At 38.3% G+C, this 20,840-nt stretch overlaps 1 protein-coding gene across 2 annotated transcripts in view; it reads right to left on the reverse strand.

The window, feature by feature from the left end:
- WDFY2 (WD repeat and FYVE domain containing 2) overlaps nt 1-20,840 on the reverse strand; it is a 54,589-nt gene that overhangs the window by 11,856 nt on the left and 21,893 nt on the right. For both annotated transcript variants that reach the window (XR_014174302.1, XM_081940697.1), the window contains exons 2-3: nt 13,772-13,839; nt 5,471-5,544 (exon numbers count right to left, since the gene is read on the reverse strand). Coding sequence is in view for 1 of the 2 variants with exons in the window: in XM_081940697.1 (XP_081796823.1) it covers nt 5,471-5,544; nt 13,772-13,839 (142 nt within the window). In the remaining variant the exon portion in view is untranslated. The remainder of the gene's footprint in view (nt 1-5,470; nt 5,545-13,771; nt 13,840-20,840) is intronic.

Consider the following 20,840-nt stretch of genomic DNA (forward strand, 5'->3'; position numbering starts at 1 on the left):
GCCTAGGATTCTCGAAATGTGTTGTAACTACAATTCCCAAAATGCTAATAGCAAATGCTAGGATTTCTAATATCCCCAGAGAGCGCCGGATTGGGGATGACAATCAGAGAGGGGCTTCACATTTATTTATTTATATCCCACCTTTAATACTGAGCCCCAATTTTGGCGCTCAGTCTTCTGTTGCCTAGTTTTAACCACTAGACCAAATTGCATTAAGGTGGAATATGATTTGCTAGTTTTGCCTTAGTATGTTATGGAAACCTTACAGCTTGTGATATATTTGATAAGCTATGATTAAAAGAAACTGAAGCTTGCTGCAACTTCAAGGAAATTATGCAGTTCTTTCTGCCTAGTGTATGCTTACACAAGAGTACTGGCAGATGGTAGCGATCTCTTTATACCCAATTATCTCTACCAGTAGTGGATAATCAGCGGTTGCTAATCTACTATCTTATCCACTCAGACTGGAGAAGGCTTTCCTGTGACATACTGAGAGAAGCATTTCCTAGGCACAATTGATGATGATTCATTTAAATCAGTTACATTAGTTATAGGACTTTTGCTTTAAAAAGCAGATGGAAAGTTGTATGAAGGAAAGTTGAAACTAGTCAAGACAAAACTTAGAAAAAATAAAAACAAGAGCTAGAAGGCAATGACAGGATAGGGATTAAGCTGCTACCATTGCTAGAAATCCTTCCAATTTTTTAGAAGTACAGTGGCACCTTGGTATTTGACTGCTTTAAAACTTGTCAAATTAGATACTCGATGCATTTTGATGCAAAAATGTTATCCATTACTTGTAGCTTCTTTGATCTTTGGCAGCTGCAAAAGGAAGAGTGGGATGGCTCCAGAGGGCGACAGGAAGACAGCCCTGCTGGGAAGGTCACTGATATAAGAAAAAAGGCAGACAAGAGAGTTTTTCCCAGCCAAAACAAAGGGTAATGTCATTTGTTTTGCACTTGTAGTTTTTAGTACCTGTCATGCCTCCTGGACCAGTTAATGTCAAGTATCCAGGTACCACTGTATACAGAGAAAGGGGTGAGGTTTACAGATATGTAGAGTTTATTCATCATCACAGGGTGACAAAAAAGAAGTCAAATATAAAGGAAGATAGCATGGAGCAATAGAAGAAATTTAGCAAAATTAAAAAACAGTGACTTTTACTTAAAAAGGATGTTAATGAGGCAATATCATGCCAAGCTCAGACAGCACTAAGGACTCCCACAGTTCAACTGTAAGCTACAAATATACTCTTCTGTTAGGACAATTACTATTACTGTATTTTGACTGTGCTAATGAACTCATCAAAACCGCTTTACTGGAGTGGAGAAAGATTCAAGTCAAGAGCACAGATGGCCATTTTTGTTATTTGGATACCTTTATTAGCTCCTGCATTGCTTTTTATTGTATATATTCTTCATGTAGTTTAATTGCATTTATTGCATATATGGATTGTATGTATGCAAGTGTATGTATGCAGGTGTATTCCTGCCCACCTAGCAGTTCGAAAGCATGCAAATCTGAGTAGATAAAATAGGTAGCAATTTAGTGGGAAAGTAACAGCATTCCGTGTGCCTTTGGCACGTAGCCATGCTTGCCACATGATCTCAGAAAATGTCTTCGGACAAAACTGGCTCCCTCGGCCAAGAAATAGTGTTGAACACGACTGATAGGGGAAATTTTTACTTTTTCTATTGCTTTTTGAAACTCAGTAAATACTCCCACTCGGCCTAACTTACAGGAGAGTCTTAGATACACATTATTCTGCTACATATAAGCATATAGCAATGAAGCTTCTTCAAGAAGTGTTTATATACACACACACACACACACACACGCATAGTTTCCATTAATAAAAAATAATCCAAGTCTCTTCTGCTCGTATGACAATGCCACAACCAGTAACGATCAGTGTCCACCTCTCCTTGCAACAGAAATGCACTCTATGTTCTGCTTTCATTCTCTACTCCTAGACTTCCAACATGCCAGTTCTAATGTGCATTTTGGGGAATAAGTGCAGTTGTTCTGTCTTGGAGAAGTAGAATACAGGTAGTCCTCAAGTTACAACCACAGTTGAACCCAAATTTCTGTTGCTAAGCGAGACATTTGTTAAGTGAGCTTTGCCCCTTTTTATGACCCTTTTTGCCACACTAGTTAAGTGAATCACCGCAGTTGCTAAGTTAGTAACACGGTTCTTAAGAAAAACTGGTTTTCCGATTGACTTTGCTTGTCAGAAGGTTACAAGGGATGATCACATGACCCCGGGACACTGCAACTGTCATAAATATGACAGTTGCCAAGCATCTGAACTTTGTTTTCATGACGATGCTGCAATGGTCATAAATGTGAAAAATGATCATAAGTCACTTTTTTCAGTGCCATTGTAACTTCAAATAGTCACTAAATTAACTGGTGTAAATCAAGGTCTACCTGTATTTAATAAGAAAAAATGTTTATAAATGTTTACATGTCTGGTACTTCTCTTCAAGGAAAACAAGGGAAAAATTAATCTAGCAGACAAGTCTCTTGCTTGGGGAAGGACAGGGGAAGAGACAAAATGATCAGGATTTTCCAGAGTTCAAAGCTTTACACAGAAATGCCTCTTACAAAGCAGCCAGATTGAACCTTAAGATGACAAATTTATTTTACTCTTTTAAGAAATGCTGGTACAAGCATCTGCTAGGACAAACTGACAAATATGATACAGGAATCCAACTGTTTTAAAAAATTCTGAGGATGCATAAAAGGTGAAAAATAAGTTGGAGCAAGCTCAGAGAGGAGAAAAAGGGACTCTGAAAATGTCTCTGTTGCTTCGCACACGGCCAAACCTTCTAAAAATATTAGCATATATGAGTTGCCTCTCCTGAGGGGACAGGAAACAGAAAAGAAACTCTCGCAGCACATTTGCAAGTGGAAAGCAGGCCTTGGCCTTCCACAGATTTGCTTAATAAAATGGAGAATAGGGAACGAAAAGAAAATTGCACAATGTTCCTGTCACAGAATGTAAGTTTACACAAGAGCCTGGAAAAAAACAGCACAGGCATGAAACGAACTCAGCTGTTGCCCAAGGATCCAGTCAACATTCCTTGTGCTGCCATTTCTCTTCACATGTGCAAAAATAAACTACTAAATATCCTGCCCATTTGATCTTCTTTCTGTTTTGGAGAAATTACCACATACATACATATATACATACATACATTACATGCATACTTACACACACATAAAAGTATTGTCATCAAGACTACCTTAAAAATAGAACTACCTCTTTTTCTCCTAGCTTCTTTAATCTTGTACTGTTATACTTTAAAAGGTAAATGGTTATTTTAGAATCATTTCTTCTAATTATTATTTAACTTTTTCTGTTTTGAATTGTTGTATTGACATCCTATAATATTGTTTCCTTCTGATTCAATCTGCCAATTACTTTACCCAAAATATTTGGTCACTGAAGTATGGTTTATAGGTAGTCCTCAACTTACAACCATTTGTCTAACTTACAATGGCACTCAAAAAAATGACTTTATTCGCACTTACAACAGTCACGGGATCAAAATTCAGGCTTTTGGCAACCTCTTTTTTTGCATTTATGATAGTTGCCATGTCCTGGGGTCATGTGATCACCATGGGTGACTTTCTCAGGCAGCTTCTAACAAGCAAAGTCAATGGGGGAATCCAGATTTACGTCACAACTACATGATTCATTTAATGACTGCAGTGACATCTTAACAAGCATGGCAAAGCAAGGCTATAAAATTGGGTGTGATTCACTTAACAACCACCTTGCTTAGCAATGGAAATTCTGACCCCAATTGTGGTCGCAAATTGAAGATTAGCTATATACTCTTCATATGCCATTTTGTCCAAATCTAAGGAACTGGTTTGGACAAAACTCAGCAGCACTTTTTAGTGCGGCTGTTGATAAAAATAGGATCATCAACATGATCGCCAACATCCAATGATGGATATGGCACAAGAAGAAGAAGAATGCCATTTTGGCTTTGGGGTTAATAATAACTTTGTTTATTTTGCAATTGCTTAGTTATCAATTGTGCAACACTTGGTGATTCTATTTGCCTGAGTCTTTAGTCATTTTCCTAAAACCTCAGCCATTCTCTAGCTTTCTGGCACTTCGTTGTTTTCTGTCCAAGTTGTACATAAAAGCCTCAAAGCAGCTGACTCAACTGCAACTCCCAACAAGCATGGCCAAAGTGAAGGATCTGAGGAGTTATACTTGGGATCGAGTTTCCCTAAAATCTAGTTTCACTAGCCAGAAATCTACTCCGAGAAAGGAGGAAAGCATGAAGTGAGAACATGGAATCGCTCCAGCTCAGCTGAAGAACTACATAGTTGACTTTTGGACTTGTCTTTTCTTATACTATTTATACTGTAACAAAAAAAAAGAGCATAAGAACTTGTAACTTTAAGAAAAGATAATAATCTGACGGTTGATTTTGCTTGGTGTTTTTCCCCTCGCCCTCAGTCCTATGTTCTGTAACCTGATAAATTTTCTTTTAAAAAAACTTATTTGCAACATAGCAATCAGTCAGAAATTCTTCACATAATTGTGTAAATCTAATTGGATGTAAACAGGTCTACTTCTGACATACATAGTATTGCACCTTTAATACAATTTTACTACTAGTTTTCCATTAGTTGAGAGAAGAATGTTTCAGAAACATGAATTGAAAAGATCAAGCACAGATATGTTCGGCTGCCAACCAAGCGTAACGTATGAAAGTTAATCTTTTGTATTATTTTTAAACTGTTTTTACAGGATGCTGCTTTTACATTTTGCAGCCATTTTGTTCCCTATTTAATGGCCCTGTTAACAGCCATATAACCCATACATTTTTAATTATGCGTGGTTCTGTCTGATTGTTCTAAAGTTTCTGTGTATGAAAAGGAGAAGCAGAAACCCTATTAATAATTTCGCTAATGGCTGCATTTCTTCCACAATGACAGATATATCTCACCAAGACCTTACCTTTAAATCACCAATATAGCATTACACAAGTATGCAGTAATATACCAGAGTTTCAGAACCTGATCATAATTGCCAAAGAGGCATATTATACAGTAGGGTGAAATCCAAGCTTATCTTATCTCAAGAGAAATGAATTCAGGTAATAATCTACATAGCAATCTATACAACATATGTCCACCTCAGCTCAGTACTACCTACATTTAAGAGATGGGAATCTGTGGCCTTCTAGATGCACTACAATTCCCAGTATCCATTACCATTACCTGGCTAGGGCAGCTGGGAATTGAAATCCAGCCATTCTCAAAACCTGAATGCCTTTTGCAAGCTTATTTGTGTATAACAAAAGGGGAAGCCAGAAACCTTTGCATGCAACCCATGTGGTTAGTGTGGGGCTAAAATCTCTACCCAAGGCTATATTTCAATTAAGTTTTGCAATTCCAAGAATTCAAATCTTAACCAGAAGTCTTAATTATAAGTACTTACTGAGACTGTACCATTGTCAAGACCAACAGATAATCTTCTTGTTTCGGGGTTAACACACATGCAGGAACATGGAGCTGGAAAATAAAATCAATATTGTGACACTGAACTCCCTTATTTCATTTCTTATGAACAGATAAGCTTCCTCTTGCCCATTTTATTCCAGTTCAGAATGGGTGGGAGGCAGTGGTGGGATTCAAATAATTTAACAACCGGTCTTTGCCCTAATGATTTCTTCCAACAACCAGTTCACCAAACTGCTCAGAAACGTAACAACCGGTTCTCCCAAAGTGGTGCGAACTGGCTGAAGGGAGGAAGCAGGGCAAGCAATCTAGTATTGATTATCTGTTGCTTTTTAGTAGATTTAAAACATTCACTCATCTCCTGAGATCCATACCAAAAAACTAAACATCTGGCACAGAAATATGCTGTGTGAGATTTGCAATGTTTGGATTTTGTGGACTGGCTGAGAAGGAGTGCTTTGCTCATAAAAATACATTAATCTAATTACTTGCCCATTATATGATTCCTGAAGGACTCGATGGGTGGACAAAATGCCAAGTTTAAAATCTGGCTGACTGTGTGAGCAACCCTAATGATTTATTAAAGTTGTAAGCTACCTGACTCTCAGAGATCCTAGGCAGCTCTCAACAGTAAAAGAAAATGCAATACAATCAATAAGACATAAAATGTAATGATGATTGGCTAGCCTTTTTAGTGCTGTTGCTAGGACAACTTTCCATGTAGTCTCCAGAAGCCAAGTTTGACTCAAAGGAGACTTTGAAATGTTTGAAATTATAATTAAATGTTGACATTTTATCATACACAAAAAAGGCCCTAAAGGGAGCAAGGTAATCAATGCTTTGCAGAATATGCTGAGCCCAGATCAAACATAGGTACGCCAGGGAATATTTTGGGAGAGGATTCAGAGCTTAAAAGGATAAAATGGGTTTCATATGCTAGGTTTAGGCTACTTGTTTTCTCCCCAAAAGAAAATAAAACCTTTTCAAATTCCCCCACCATACACACTCACTCTGAGATAGGATGTAGAGAGATAGTCCTCACTTAGCAACCACAAATGGAGCAGCCACTCTGTTGCTAAGCAATGCAATCATTAAGCAAAACATTATGTGACAGTGTAACGTGTATGTAAAAGTGACATTAAGGTCACTTAATGTGATCACAATTCACAATTTTACTGCCAGTTTCTCCACTGCTTGTTAGAAGTTGGCAGTAAAGCACACAAAAATGCTAATCTCGTGACTGCAGGACATTTTCACAGTTCTAAATGTCACGATGTTAAAAAGTTTGCTAGGCCTGAACTGACTGAATTGACACTCAAGAGTTAAACTAAGAAAGCTTTATTGCGCAGGTCATAAAACAAAATGTTATCTGAAAGTGATTTATTGCGCATGCTTCACACATTCCAGAACTATTCCTTTGTTCTTTGTCCGGCTGCCAATTTGGCAGACGGAGCTTTCATTATCAAAATGTAACAATTTAGTTAACTTTCTGTTTTATTTACTTTTATTAAAGTTTGTTTATTAATTAGAATATACCTCTCAAAGACTTTTATTTTTTTTCTTCTTAACACCTCAATGATATGCTGAAGGGAATCAGCCCGGTCCATAGACCTCATTTTCTCCAGGGTGTTTTTTCCCCTGACACTAAATACCCGCCAATTGTGAACTGCTTGAATTTCAATTACTTGATCACAAGTGCAACAAATAAAGTTATTTTTAGCACCATTGTAATTTCAGATGGTCAATAAACAGACAATAGTTAAGTAAGGACTATTTGAATTGGTAGGATGAACTTTCCATACTAATGGTTAGATATTCTTCATGCCACACAAACTCACTGGAAATCAGGAAATCTCCATTTCACATTTGTATTGTTATACCAGTAAAATAAACCCTATAAATTCAAGTACCTATCATCTTACCTAACAAGACTCAGTACTGTGCTGTCAAAGGAGTTGTGTCGTATGGCAAACCTCATAAAAAATAATCTGGTACAGAAAATGCCATATTATTTCATTTTCTGTCTTGGAAAAGTTTGTAAAATATAAACCACCATATGAAAAATTAAGAATCTCTAAGCAATGGGGAAAAAATACACAATTTTCTTCCTATGATTCTTACAGAACTAAAACTGTGTTCTTAATTCCTGAAAATGTCTAAACTGAACAATGCCAATCGACCATCTCCAGATTTATCTTAATGCTCCTACACAATTTAACGACAGAAAATTGTTTAGAAATGGAAGACAGCTGTCTTATGTCAACATCCAAGAAAAAAATCACCCACACATTGCATGACTTGGCAGTTCACCCAGTGATGGGATTCAGCCGGTTCGCACCAGTTTGGTAGAACTGATACCTAATTTTTTGTTGAGTTCGGCGAACCAGCTCCGAAATGGCCAGATTAGCATTGCATTCCCCTGCCTCCAAACCTTTTTTTGCTGAAATCTGGCTTTGTAGCAAGCAAGGGGATTGGGGGGGGGGGGCACATAAATGCACGCTGGTCTGGCATCTCAAGAAAATGGTTTTTTTCCGCCTGCTCCTGGATTTTCGCTGCCACAAGGTTTAATTTTCTGAAAACGGTCATTAGGGCAGAGAACCAGTTGTTAAATTATTTGAATCCCACCACTGAGTTCACCCCCTCTGGGGATGAATGCAGGAAATCTACAGCACATTATATTATATTCAAAGTTAATTTATCTTTATAGAGTATGTGAGCTGGAACTGATTTTTGTTGCTCCTCTTTCTTGAGAATCCATTTTTCCGCATTATAGTGTATAATTGTTGTAAAATATGGTCAGAAATTATGCAAAATATCAAACTTGGGTAATAAGCCAGTAGGATAATTTATATTTCAACCAATGGATTAACATCCCCCCAAAAAGTGGACCCTGCACTTGTGGGAAACACTAGGAAGAAAAAGAATGACTTCAATAAGGGTCAGAGAGGTGTCTGGGAGTGGAGCGCGGTTGGGGAAAGTGTGCAAGTGCCTAGCACGACTGTGGAAGAACTGAGGAAGGTGGATGGGTAGGGAACACTTTCCCCAGCAACTTGCAAGTTTGTCTGCCAGCTTCCCCATTGACTTCCTGGGAAAACTGGCATAGGTTGCAAGCAGCATATCACATGATCATGGGGCACTGCAACTGGTTGTAAGTGTGAACCAGCTGCCAAGTGCCCAGATCTCGACTGTGTGACTGCAGGGGTCTGGGATGGCCAGAACTCCGAGGACCAGTTGAAACCACCATTTGTTCAATGCCATCGTAACTTTGAACAGTTGTTGAATGAATCATCATAGGTCGAGGGCTAACTGTTTCTATTATTTGCAGATGGAGTTGTTGACTATGTGAGTACTATACCTTCATTTCTGGCAGGGAAAGGATTATCTCCATATAAAACTGCAAAGCAAACAAACCAAGTCTGAACACGTGGGCTGAAAAAATGAGCAAGGAATGCTCATTCTGAAAGATCATCATAACCCAAGCTGACCCAATTACATTTGCTGACTGACAAATAAATATGTCTGGCTCTCTACAACCTTGACTAGCCAATCAGAATGCACCAGTGGTGTCATGCATTTTGGAAAAAGCCTTCAAAAACCTGAAAACCCTCATTGCAAATGCCAGTCCATTTAATCTTTAAAGTGACATTACAGCAGAGATTTCCTTCTTAACCACTGCTTATAATTAACATCACTACTAAGCTGTGCTGAGAAACAGAAGGCAGCTTAGTTTAAATTCTAAAAGAAGCCTAATTTAGAAACAAAGATTGCCTCAAAATTCAGCCCTATCCACAGGGGTGATGTAGCCCTCTGCACCTTGAAAAATGTTTAGTGGCGCTTAGTTACCAAACAGTTGTCCACCCTGGGACTTAAGTAATGAAACTCTTCATTCAGTCTGGATGAAGAGCCAACAAAGCAGATGTGATGGTTCATAAGAGTTAGAAATTCCATATTGTCTAAACACCACTTTTGACTAACTTATTACTTCGCTGCCAGCTTAGCATTCATGGAAATTGTTTACCCCATGTTATCTTAGCAGCATCAAAATGTTTTATGCAACTGCGTTGCCCACAATAGCTGACAAGGATAGAGAAATGGGCAATATTTTAGTTGATCAGGCTATATTTCTCTCATAATTTTTGGAGTCATAAAAACTTTGTAACTTTGAACAGTAACTAAATGAATTGTTGTAACTTGAGGACTACCTGTACTTGTTTTGATGAACAAAGGGAAAAAAGTTGTGAATACCCCCTTTTTTAAAAATGCCAGTTTTTAAATTAAAAATGTTTTCATCCAATAGGAGAAAACAGATTTGGTTTGGTGTGAAAAAGAGAAATGGCTCTTTTCCACATTACGTTGCTAGTGTGAAGACTGCCGAGTCCCTTCAGGGAGAGGGGGCGGTCTAGAAATCAAATCAAATAAAAAAATAAATAAAATAAATTAAATTTCAATTGTAAATAAGTTACCACGAACTACCGGTATGAATATGTTATATGTATGTAGACAAAATAAACAAATAGTGAAGTTAGTGGAAAACAAAAAAATGAAATTTAATCAGCAGTCTTCACATTAGCAACTTTATGTGGAAAAGAGCCCTGTCTCTTTTTTAATTAAAAACTGGAATTTGCATTTTTTAAAAGGGGGAATTTACAACTTTTTCCCCCTTTGTTCATCCAAACCAAGTACAGGTAGTCCTCAACTTACAACAATTCATTTAGTTACTGTTCAAAGTTACAATGGTATTGGAAAAAAGTGACTTATGACTGTTTTTCACACTTAAGACCAATCCAGCACCCCAAAGGGTCATGTGATCAAAATTTGGATGCTTGGCAACTGATTCATATTTATGACGGTTGCAGTGCCCTGGGGGGGGGGTTCATATGATCACTTTTTGTGAACTTCTGACAATCAAAGTCAATGGGGAAGCCAGATTCACTTAACAACCATGTTCCTAACTTAACAACTGCAGTGATTCACTTAACAAATGTGGCAAGAAAGATGGTAAAACGGGGCAAAATTCAGTTAAAAGCATTTATGATTATAGTTTCCCACTAGTGTCTGCCTTAGCAATGGAAATTTTGGGCTCAATTGTGGTTAAGTCGAGGACTACCTATGTTAAACATGGAAAAAACTTGTACAATCTAACCCTCCTTAGGTACTGACTATGACAAGATCCTATGTCTTCAAGCTCTCTACTATTCTATCTAGCAGTGCAATTTGGGACGGGTGGAGTTCGGAGATCAGCCACATTTTTTATTTCTCTCTCCTTCCGTTTTATTCCTTCCAACGTAAGGAAAGTTTGGAAAGAAATCATGTAAAGGGGGCCAGGAATCTGACTGTCTGTGTGTCAGCAAAATAACTTTCCAGAAATCAAACAGCATGGGACCAAATTTGCTGTGGGAGGAGGAGGAGCTGGCAAAAGAAAACTGAAGCTTGAAAATGGACCAGATCTGGTTGAGAGCTGCAGAGAAAAATTTCCAGAAAACAATCCTCCCCATATGCCTCAGCATCCAAAAGGATGCTTCATGCTGTGCTCTCTTCCTGGTCGCATGACCCAGAACACAGGATATGCAGACTGCCCTATACTTCCCAAGGCACACAAAAACAAACAATGCAACCTAAGAGGAGAGTTGAAGCACACACCTGCAGAAGACAATTCCCATTGCCCCCTTGAGCTCCACCTGATGAAGAGGCTGGAAAGACGTCTGAACCCATGCCTTTTACTTTTGCCTGCCTGATGATGTGTTCTTGAAACTCAAGGCCTTGCAATATTTTGGAAATTTGCCATTAATCTAATAAAGACCTTGCCTTTATGAATGTTATTTCTCTCCCCGCCCCCTTGAGTCCAATAGGCCTATCCTTTTGTGACAATGTTTCAAGGAAAACCCACATTTCTTCCAACAAAAACAAATGTCAGCGACAATAGTTGGGCTGTTAACCGTCAAATATTTTGCTGGATAAGGCAGGTGGGTGGTTTAAATGTCAAAGACATATAATGGGCAGTTTCAGGAAATAAATACACATAGTGAGGCCTTAATGTCAGATTCTCCAGAGGTTTCTAGCACAACAGTGTGAGAAAGTGAGAAATGCAGATATAGGGAACAAAGATTAGATTGTACAAGGTCATGTGATATTGCCATGCTGTCAGCTTTTCAGAATTAAATCTTTAACTCTCCATCAGCTGTAGTCTTAGGGAGAAACTATGTCTGCACGAAGCAGACTTGAGAGTTATACTGTGCATGTTTTATTACTGTTAATAGATATTAAAGGAAACATAGACAATTTAGGCCACCTTACAACTATATTTTCAGCAGTGTCAAAAACATCTTATGCAGGGGTGAAATCAACTTACTTCACTACCGATTCGCAAATGTGAGCGCATGCAGACCTTTACCGCATGCGCTGAGCATCAAAAAAAGGATGTGATGACATCCAGGTGAGTGGGTGGAGTCTCCCACCGCCACTGCTACCAGTTCGCTCAAACCGGATACAACCGGCTGAATTGCACCACTGATCTTATGCTTTACGCAGGATGGTACTCACTTGATCTTGTTACAAATCCTGTCAGATTTGTATTGGAATGACTCCTCCAGACTCCTCCCCTCCTTACCCAAAAAGAATTTATATGCTAAGTAGTAACTTACAATGAAACAGTTTAATGTAATGATTAAAGCACCAAGCTAGGAATTGGAAGACCGATGAATTCTTAGGCACAAAGCCAGCTTGGTGAAATTGGGCTAGTCACTTTTTCTCAGCCCTAGGAAGAAGGCTATTGGCAAACCACTTCTGAAAAACCTTGCCAAGAAAATTGCAGAAATGTGGAATGAAATATACAGACTACCTTTAGCTGGACAAAAAGGATATTAAGAATAAGAGGGAAGGAATGTTGTGGCTTCCAAGCACCACCAGCTCATAACCACAAGAACACGCAGGGACTGATTGTGAAGCTGATGTACTTTAACTCTTAGGGCCGAAAGTTGTCAACCATAAGTGCAACAGAAAACAAACCTTTTCAGATTCTTCAATCCAAATCAAAGCAGCCCGAGGGAAACAAAACAGACCTATGCTAAACCTCAAAGCATATCAGAGGAACAAGAGGCATAGAACAAAGCACATAAAGCCAGGAAAGGAAAGACAGTGTCCAAAAAACCAGACCACCAAACTCAGAGCTTGAAATGGTTCCTAGAGTTATTTGGGACTACTGGGCTCTATGATAGGATTATCTCAAGGTGGCACAATTATCGTTTCATAATGAAAGATTAGGTCTGAGTCAAGGAAATGAATATGCTCGTGTCTGCCAACACGTGAATTGTAACAAAGGTTTCTAAGGCCAGGAATTCTCACAATCTATTGCTTTGCACCTTTTTTGACAGCTGCTGAGATACAATACAAACTCAGAAGTGAATATAGGCAAGACATAAATCCAACGAACATATAAAAACACCACAGGGTAATTTCATAGCTAAAAGTCACAGCTATAGATGTTTTAGATCAATTTGACTGTGGGTTTTTTTGTCATCAGAAATTAAAATTATCAAAGATATCAAGCAATACATATGCACTTTTACATAAAGGTTAGCTATGCACTGATTATTTCCATGTCAGATTAATTAAACCGATAGCCATCTCCAGATCAGAAATATTCCACCTTTGTTATAACTTTTGGGATTTCTAATATTTTCAAGGTATCGGATTCTATTTAGGCTGTTTCTTATTTTAAACGAGAAAAAAGAACAGCAATCACATTTTCAGCAAAATCTAAATATATTCAGATCTATTTATGCAACCTTTCCCAAATACTATACTCCTCATTTATCTAAATCAATATTGCCTATAAAGCCACATGACTGAATTTACAAACTATTTTCATTCAGTCTCTTGGCTTCTGCATTACCTACCTATAAAATCAATCATGCTCCTTTTTCAGAAAGCTCTGATAAGAAATGCTTCTTTTTGTTACAAATTTAAACTGTTTTCATCTTTTGCAGAAACCTGTTAGCATCTGCATCATTATGTTTGAGAGATACCTTTCACGTTTTTGAGGTACAGTTAAGGCTAGCAAGTCTGCCATACAATTTAACAGAACCCACCAATTATTAATTTATTCTCCTATTAATATTTTATTTCAATGTTTTTAAAATATCAGAAAGGAGCAAACTGAAAATCTGTGTTACTAAAAATCCAAATGTTAAGCACTGTTAAACTGTAAATTCCTAACATTTAAATGCAAAACAAGGCAGAGAGAAAAAATAAAGGGGAAAATAATATATCACAAAATACTTACATGGCATTGTATGGTAGATGCTTGGCCAATATTGACCATTATCTCTCTTCATCCAGACCCGAACGGATCTACAAAAGAACAGAATAGGATATTTTCAGGTATTTCCCTATAATGGAAAGCATCTCAGAAAGAAAATGGAAAAGTTCTAACTACAATAAGTTAATTATCAAGGCTTCTGAAGGAATGAAATGAGAATTGGTCCCCTTGTACCTTCTACAGATAGTCCTTGATTTATGACCACAATTGAGTCTAACATTTAGGTTGCTAAGTGAGAAATTTGTTAGGTGAGTTTCGCCCCATTTTACAACTTTCCTTGCCACCTTTGTTAAGTGAACCACTGCAGTTGTTCAATTAATAACATGGATCTTAAGTGAATCTAGTTTGCCCATTGACTTTGCTTGTCAGAAGGTTGTTAAAAGGTGATCACATGACCTCAGGACACAGCAAACATCATAAATGTGAATCAGTTGTCAAGCATTCAAATATAAATCACATGACCATGGAAAAGCTGCAACGGTCCTAAATGTGAAAAATAGTAAGTCACTTTTTTCGATGCGATTGTAACTTCAAACGGACACTAAGCCAACTGTTTGTAAATCAAGGATTACCTGTATTAAAGCAGAAACTCATCTAGCTCTCAGTTGAAGCATCATATTGATCCTGCATTTTTTCCTCATTTTATTTTTTGAACTAATGACGTTTTTCCAGATTATTCTTGTTATCATACATTCAGTTACTTTCAGTCAGCCAATAAAAACAAACATACCCTAATTTTAATGTTGCATAAATATGGAAGGCTTTTTTAAAATCCCTATGAGAGATAAGAGTGGAAAGAAAATATTTTATTAGAAAACGAAGAACAGAGGAAGCATTAAGGAAAGTCCCTTGGCAAGCATAGGGAATACTTCTGCCCTTAATACTACTGATATGCTGTTTGTGTCAATATGAAGGTAAAGGTTCTCCTCGCACATATGTGCTAGTTGTTCCCTACTCTAGGGGGCGGTGCTCACCTCCGTTTCAAAACCGAAGAACCAGCGCTGTCCAAAAACATCTCCGTGGTCATGTGACTGGCATGACTAAATGCCAAAGGCGCACGGAACACTGTTACCTTCCCACCAAAGGTGGTCCCTATTTTTCTACTTACAAGTTTTACATGCTTTCAAACTGCTAGGTTGGCAGAAGCTGAGATAAATAATGGGAGCTCACTCCATTATGCGGCGCTAGGGATTCGAACTGCCAAACTGCTGACCATTCTGATCAAAGGCGCTATGTCAATATTATGTTCTTTCAAACTAAAGCTTGTGCATTGTCGATGCTTCAGAATGGTGTAATGTAACTTATAAAGGTTTCATTTGCCCACCTCCATATACATACAGACCTGACTCTTCCATCACAAAAGCTCATAAACAATGTTTTGCCGATCCAAATGACTAGATTTCAGAAAGCAGACATGGCTTTGCCTTGACATAACTAATTGTATTATCATTGTAATGTTCATCCGTGCAGCATTCATGATTATATTTTCCCACTAGTGACTTGTGGCATCTTTTAGGGCCACGCAAAAGTAATTATGAGGACAAGCACTTCAGAGATGGTTGTATGGTGCAGTGAAGGCACAATAAACCAATAGTAGTGAAATGGCCTAAACAAACCATTGCAGGAAGAAGTGTTATTAAATTTTGGATCCTAGCAATCTACAATATTATGTGAATATTTGAAATAGTTCTTGGCATAATTATTAAATCATTTTTTTTGACAAAAGGACAGAGGCAAAGATAATATTCTAATATTCTAATCTACTATTTCATTAAAATTTAACAAACGCTAATAATAAAGAACCTTTAATGTCTAACAAAATTCTTCCAAAGCCATTTACATGAAGGATACTACAAATATCAGGTCATCTCTAGAATAGTCAGTATTCGTAGCCACAGAGTCACTTCCAGTGACACTGGCAGCCATATAAATTTGATAGATTGGGGAAAGAGATGCAACGTTAAAAAGAAGAAGAAAGAATGGTGATAAACTATTGTTTGTCTACCACTTTCCAAGATCTTTCTTTGCAGGTCTTCTCTACCCTATCTTCCTCTGTTTTCCTGCTCCTTTACCTTTTTTCTTTTGCATATCTACCAATCACAAGCCATTGGGAAAAGATATATCCTAAGAATTATATTCAGTATTCAACATTAGCTTCTTTGCCTACGGTTGAATAAAACAAACAAGCAGCTACTGGCTTCAGGGGGAGAAAAACAAAATAGGGGATTACAAACCAGAAAAACCAGTTTGGGGAAAATGGATATTATGCTCAGGGAGAAACTTTACTTAATGCCTGAGTACACACATCTCCAAAAACACATCCCTGTAAAATTGTTCTGAAGGAACGAGCTAGAATCAAAAAATGATGCAGAAAGAAAACAGCCTGTATATATTTCTTACCTACATACTGACTTTTGAATGTTAATCAGCATATTTTGCAAGAATTGCCATCTTTCTTTTGTTGATGTCAAGACTGACTCGCACTTTCACCTATATTCTGCTTCGCTCGCAGCTTGACAAAGAAAAGGAAGAGGGATGGAATGGAATGCAAGGGTGGAGGGAATGGCATCCAAGTATCGTTGGTTCCCATGAGACATTGCTCCCACCTCAAGGACATCCCAAGCAGATGTCACAGCATGGCCAGCTGGTTCCCATTAACAAAATGAACAGAAGAGATTGGTGAATGTAATGGACCGTGGGTGGCCCGTCTGGTAAGGGAGAATGAACTATGCGTGCTTTAGCACGGGAAGCCCAGAGCTGTTCTCTCTTCTTCTGTGCCAATGTGGTTTATTCTTCTGTGCCAATGTGGTTTATTTATACTTTTGGTAAAATAATGTACCAAGAATTTTGTAGATTCGGCAACTGGACAGTTGACATTTAGGTTTATTGCAGTTTTCTCCAAATTGATACCCCCTAGATGTGTGGGAAAGTAACTCCCAGATTCCCAGCCTGCTGAAAGCAATAGGTCAGCAGCCCCCAACCTTTGCGGCTTGGCGGCCTGGTTGGGTGAGGTGAAGAGGGAACCGGGCCGCATGAGTGACAAGCTGGTGCATGAGTTGAGCTGTGTTCATGGCCCAATTCCAAATAGGCCATGGCACGGGAATGGGCCTTGGCCCAGGGTTGGGGAGCCCTGCAATAGATTGTTCCTTGCATTATCATGATACGCCAGAGTCTGTTAATTTTACTTACCTACTTATTACAGTTATTTACAGTATATATTACTTTCAGGATTACATATCTGTTAAGCAATATCATCAATATTATTTCAATAAATAGTATTTTAAAAAATAAAACAACTTCTGGAATCCTTCAGCTCGGAAAACCAGTAGACGTATGGAACAAAAGATGGTCTAAGATTGTAGATTATGTTAACCTTATATACCTTTCAGATACTGTATACGGGGACCACAAAACCCAGAATTCTTAGCCAACTTCACTAGGAATTCTAGGAACAATACATAACAGAGAAGTCTGTTTGGAGAAGGCCTTATAATTTATATTAAGTAAAGAGGCAATTACTTATAGATACATAATAACACCCCAGCTGAAATTATAAACCAGAAATTTAATATATTTAAAAAATAACCTTTGTAGCATCATCCCTCAGATGTGACTTAATTAAATGTAACTGAGTACAATAAATATAGGATATTTGATATTAGTTCTCTCCTTTTCAAGTAGGCACATCTTTTCTTTTCCACTCTCATGGCCCAGTTTTCCTATTCCAGTACATGCTACAACTTTTCACTATCAGATTAAGCCTTCACTTCAGGAAAATGGTAAATTTGTCTTCTATCTGGTCTTTTGGTCTCATGTTTGCGTTTCATCTTGAAAATACCCCGTTGTTGCTTAGTCTACTGGACTGGTATGTCTTTTCAACCCCATGATTTTTGCATTTTTTCAAAAACTATGTTGAAACCACTGTAATAAAATACAAACATAAAAATATGTCATTAGTACTTTATTTCAACAAGCAACAAATCAACAATTCATTTTTGTTAAGTTCGTGGCCCACAATATAAGCCATAGTGCAAACACCCCCCCAAAATGGAAAACTAATAACTGCAAAACTGTATCAACACTTTCAAGCAGCAATCTAAGTAAAGAAGGATAGTGAAAAAAACTTTCTGGGATTTTTCACCCAAAAAGAATGGCCAGATTGTTAATTGTGGGATTGTTAAAAAATCCCACAAGTTACTGTGGGATTTTTTTTTTCTAGCAACAATTACTGTTCTACAAAATTATTTCTTCAATGTTTTATATTTTATTGCTCTGTATATTTATTTATTTGCCAAGAGCAAATAATGTCGGTCGACACATGCCCTCTTCTGCAAGTAAGCAATTGGATGGGCCCCCTTCCCTTTTCACATCTCTGTTCAAATGTAGGATGGAAAGAGTACATGAATCCTGACAAGCTGGAAAAAACAGGAACTGGGTAAATGAGGGTATTGCCCCTTCCTGAAAGGAAGCAAGGAACTGCCACAAAGAAAGCAAGTATTGTAAACAAAGTCTAATTGCCTGACAGATGCCCCTTTTTCAATGGAAAGATGTCGCCATTGTCAGAAAAGGCTTTGGTTATTATTCTTTTATGTTTTGAAAAGACGCGTTTTTCTTTTCTTTTCTACATTTGCTTCGACTAAAGGCATCTCAAGTGATAAAGGCGAAGCAGTACTACTTTTTAAAGTCTAAGTTGGTAGGTACTAATACACTTCACACTGATTTCCCTAAAGTTTCCAAATCTATATAATAACCATTCAGAGAAACTGAGAAAGGCAGAACACCCATTCTTTAATGAAGCAGTCACAATGAAGCTCACACAGGGCACAATACAACATTCTTTCTCTGACACTCCCATGGCCTGATTCCCAGAACCAGTAGACTGAAAAGGATGGGAAGACTGAAAGTAGGTGGTAATGCTCCGTAGGAGAGCAGGTCATTGGACTATTGCCCTTTACGCATTTCCCCAAGAACTATACGATATAAAAGAATTTGCGGCTTCTAGGGAGGTCTGAAAGATGAACGTATGGATGAAAAATAGCTGATGTATTGACAGTGCTTAAAATCAAGAGGGTCTGTAAGCACTTCAAAAGTCTAGCACCGTGATGGCGAACCTACGGCATGCATGCCACGAGTGGAACACAGAGCCCTCTCTGCAGGCATGTGAGACATCACCCCGGCTCAGTTCCACCGTGCATGTGTGCGCACCTCCCACCAGCCTGCTGGTTTTCAGTTCTCTGCCACACATGCGGGTGGGGGATGCATGCAGGAGACGTGTGTGCATGCGCAGGGGAGGCGGGGGGAGCACGGTAGTCACACATGCATGCATGGGACACACACAAGGGGGTTGTGCACACATGCACAGAGGTACGGGGTGTGTGTGTCACATGCACACAGCATTATGGGTCTGCACTGTGGAAAGTTATCACCCAGCCCTCTCCCAGAAAAATGAAATATCCTAGGAAATATTGAAAAGGCAGAATATTTCTCTGAATGTGAAAAGGAAGAAGCATGTTTTAAATTGAGAGTAGCTCCCTGTAGCTTTCTGCTCCCACCCACTTTTTCAATGGGCCATTAAGAAGGCCATGCCAATCCCTTTACATAATAAAGAGTTCTCCCCTTCAGCTCCAGGGGGATGGGATTAAGGCATGATAATATTGGCCCTTTACCCAACTCACAACATGGCATCTGAGAACTCAACCAAACCTGGATTCAAAACGCAGCCTAGCGAGTTGCCCCTGCATGGCAACATGGGAGTCTGACAACCAATCAGAATACAAGCTCAAGATCAAAGGCCAGAGAGGGCATAAAACCAGGGACTCAGCATCTCAGTCCTCCCTTCTCTTCTTCTCCACCAAAATTGAAGCATGTGATCACCTTTTCTGTTCAGGACTCAAGCCATGTGGTCCTGTCCACCATTAAAACCATCTTTCCAAGCAGCCTCCATGTCTCCAGTGTCATTTTCCCCACTTGGGGAAACCGAACCCAGAAGGACATTTCTTCCAACACCGCATGTACACGCTTTTGGCATGCGAAAATAAAAAGGGTTAGCCATCCCTGGTCTATCAAATCTGGATATTAGAGAATTTGAGAGGAATTTCCTGGCCTTAGATTTCATAGGATGAAATCATTAGTAAATCCCAAGTAAAAGATCCTAGGCAACAGCAAATATTTTTTTTCTTTTTAATCCAGAAATGTATGCATTTATTGTTTTCTTAGATTTACATTCCGTGATTCTGTCCAGGAGCTCAAGGTAAACTGCATAGTGATTCCTCCTCCTATTTTTATCACCCAGCAACACTGCAAAATAGGTTAGACTGAGAAAGTGGTTGATCCAGTAAGTTTCCATGAGGATGGACTATAATACACTTCTCTTCTTTACAAAAAAACCCCCAACGTTTTAAATAGACCCTTTATAGAATCATGAACCACTTAACCTTCCCTCTAACAGAATCCACAAACTTCTCAATTAAAACTACTTCACGTAACAAAGCAATAGAAGAAATCAAAGAGATCAATACAATATATTTTACTTTACTGCAGCCCAATCTAGAATAGCTGCAGAAGCAAATTATCTTCTGTAAAATCAGGCCTAATGGATCCCTGAGAAACCCAAATCAAGCAGTTTATTTTTATTTTATTTACAATAGGCAGCATTTCAACAATGCCATTTAGAGCCTACCATCTTTGACTATTTTATAGTGAGTATCCAAGCAGCAGCAGGGACTTAGCAAGCCCAAACTTGCATAAATCCAGACAAGGAAAGAATGAACAATGAGAGATATAAACAAAGGACAGGTGGTAGCATAGAAACACATTCAAATTTAGCAAGCTAAGAACAAGACAAGGTGCCAATTAGCATGCAGCCTGTAGGTTTGTTTCAAAAGTTCCCTGCAAGAATACAATTCGTTTGAAGTAGAGAAATGGCAAAATTTATGGGAAAGGAACTATAAGTTCCTTTGGCAACAGCAACTTCTTATAAAGAAAACTTATATAAAATGCTTTATAGATGGCATTTACCACTTGCTAGGTTAGC

This window comes from Natrix helvetica (genome assembly GCF_964273705.1).
Source record: "Natrix helvetica genome assembly, chromosome: 2".
Classification (NCBI taxonomy): domain Eukaryota; kingdom Metazoa; phylum Chordata; class Lepidosauria; order Squamata; family Natricidae; genus Natrix; species Natrix helvetica.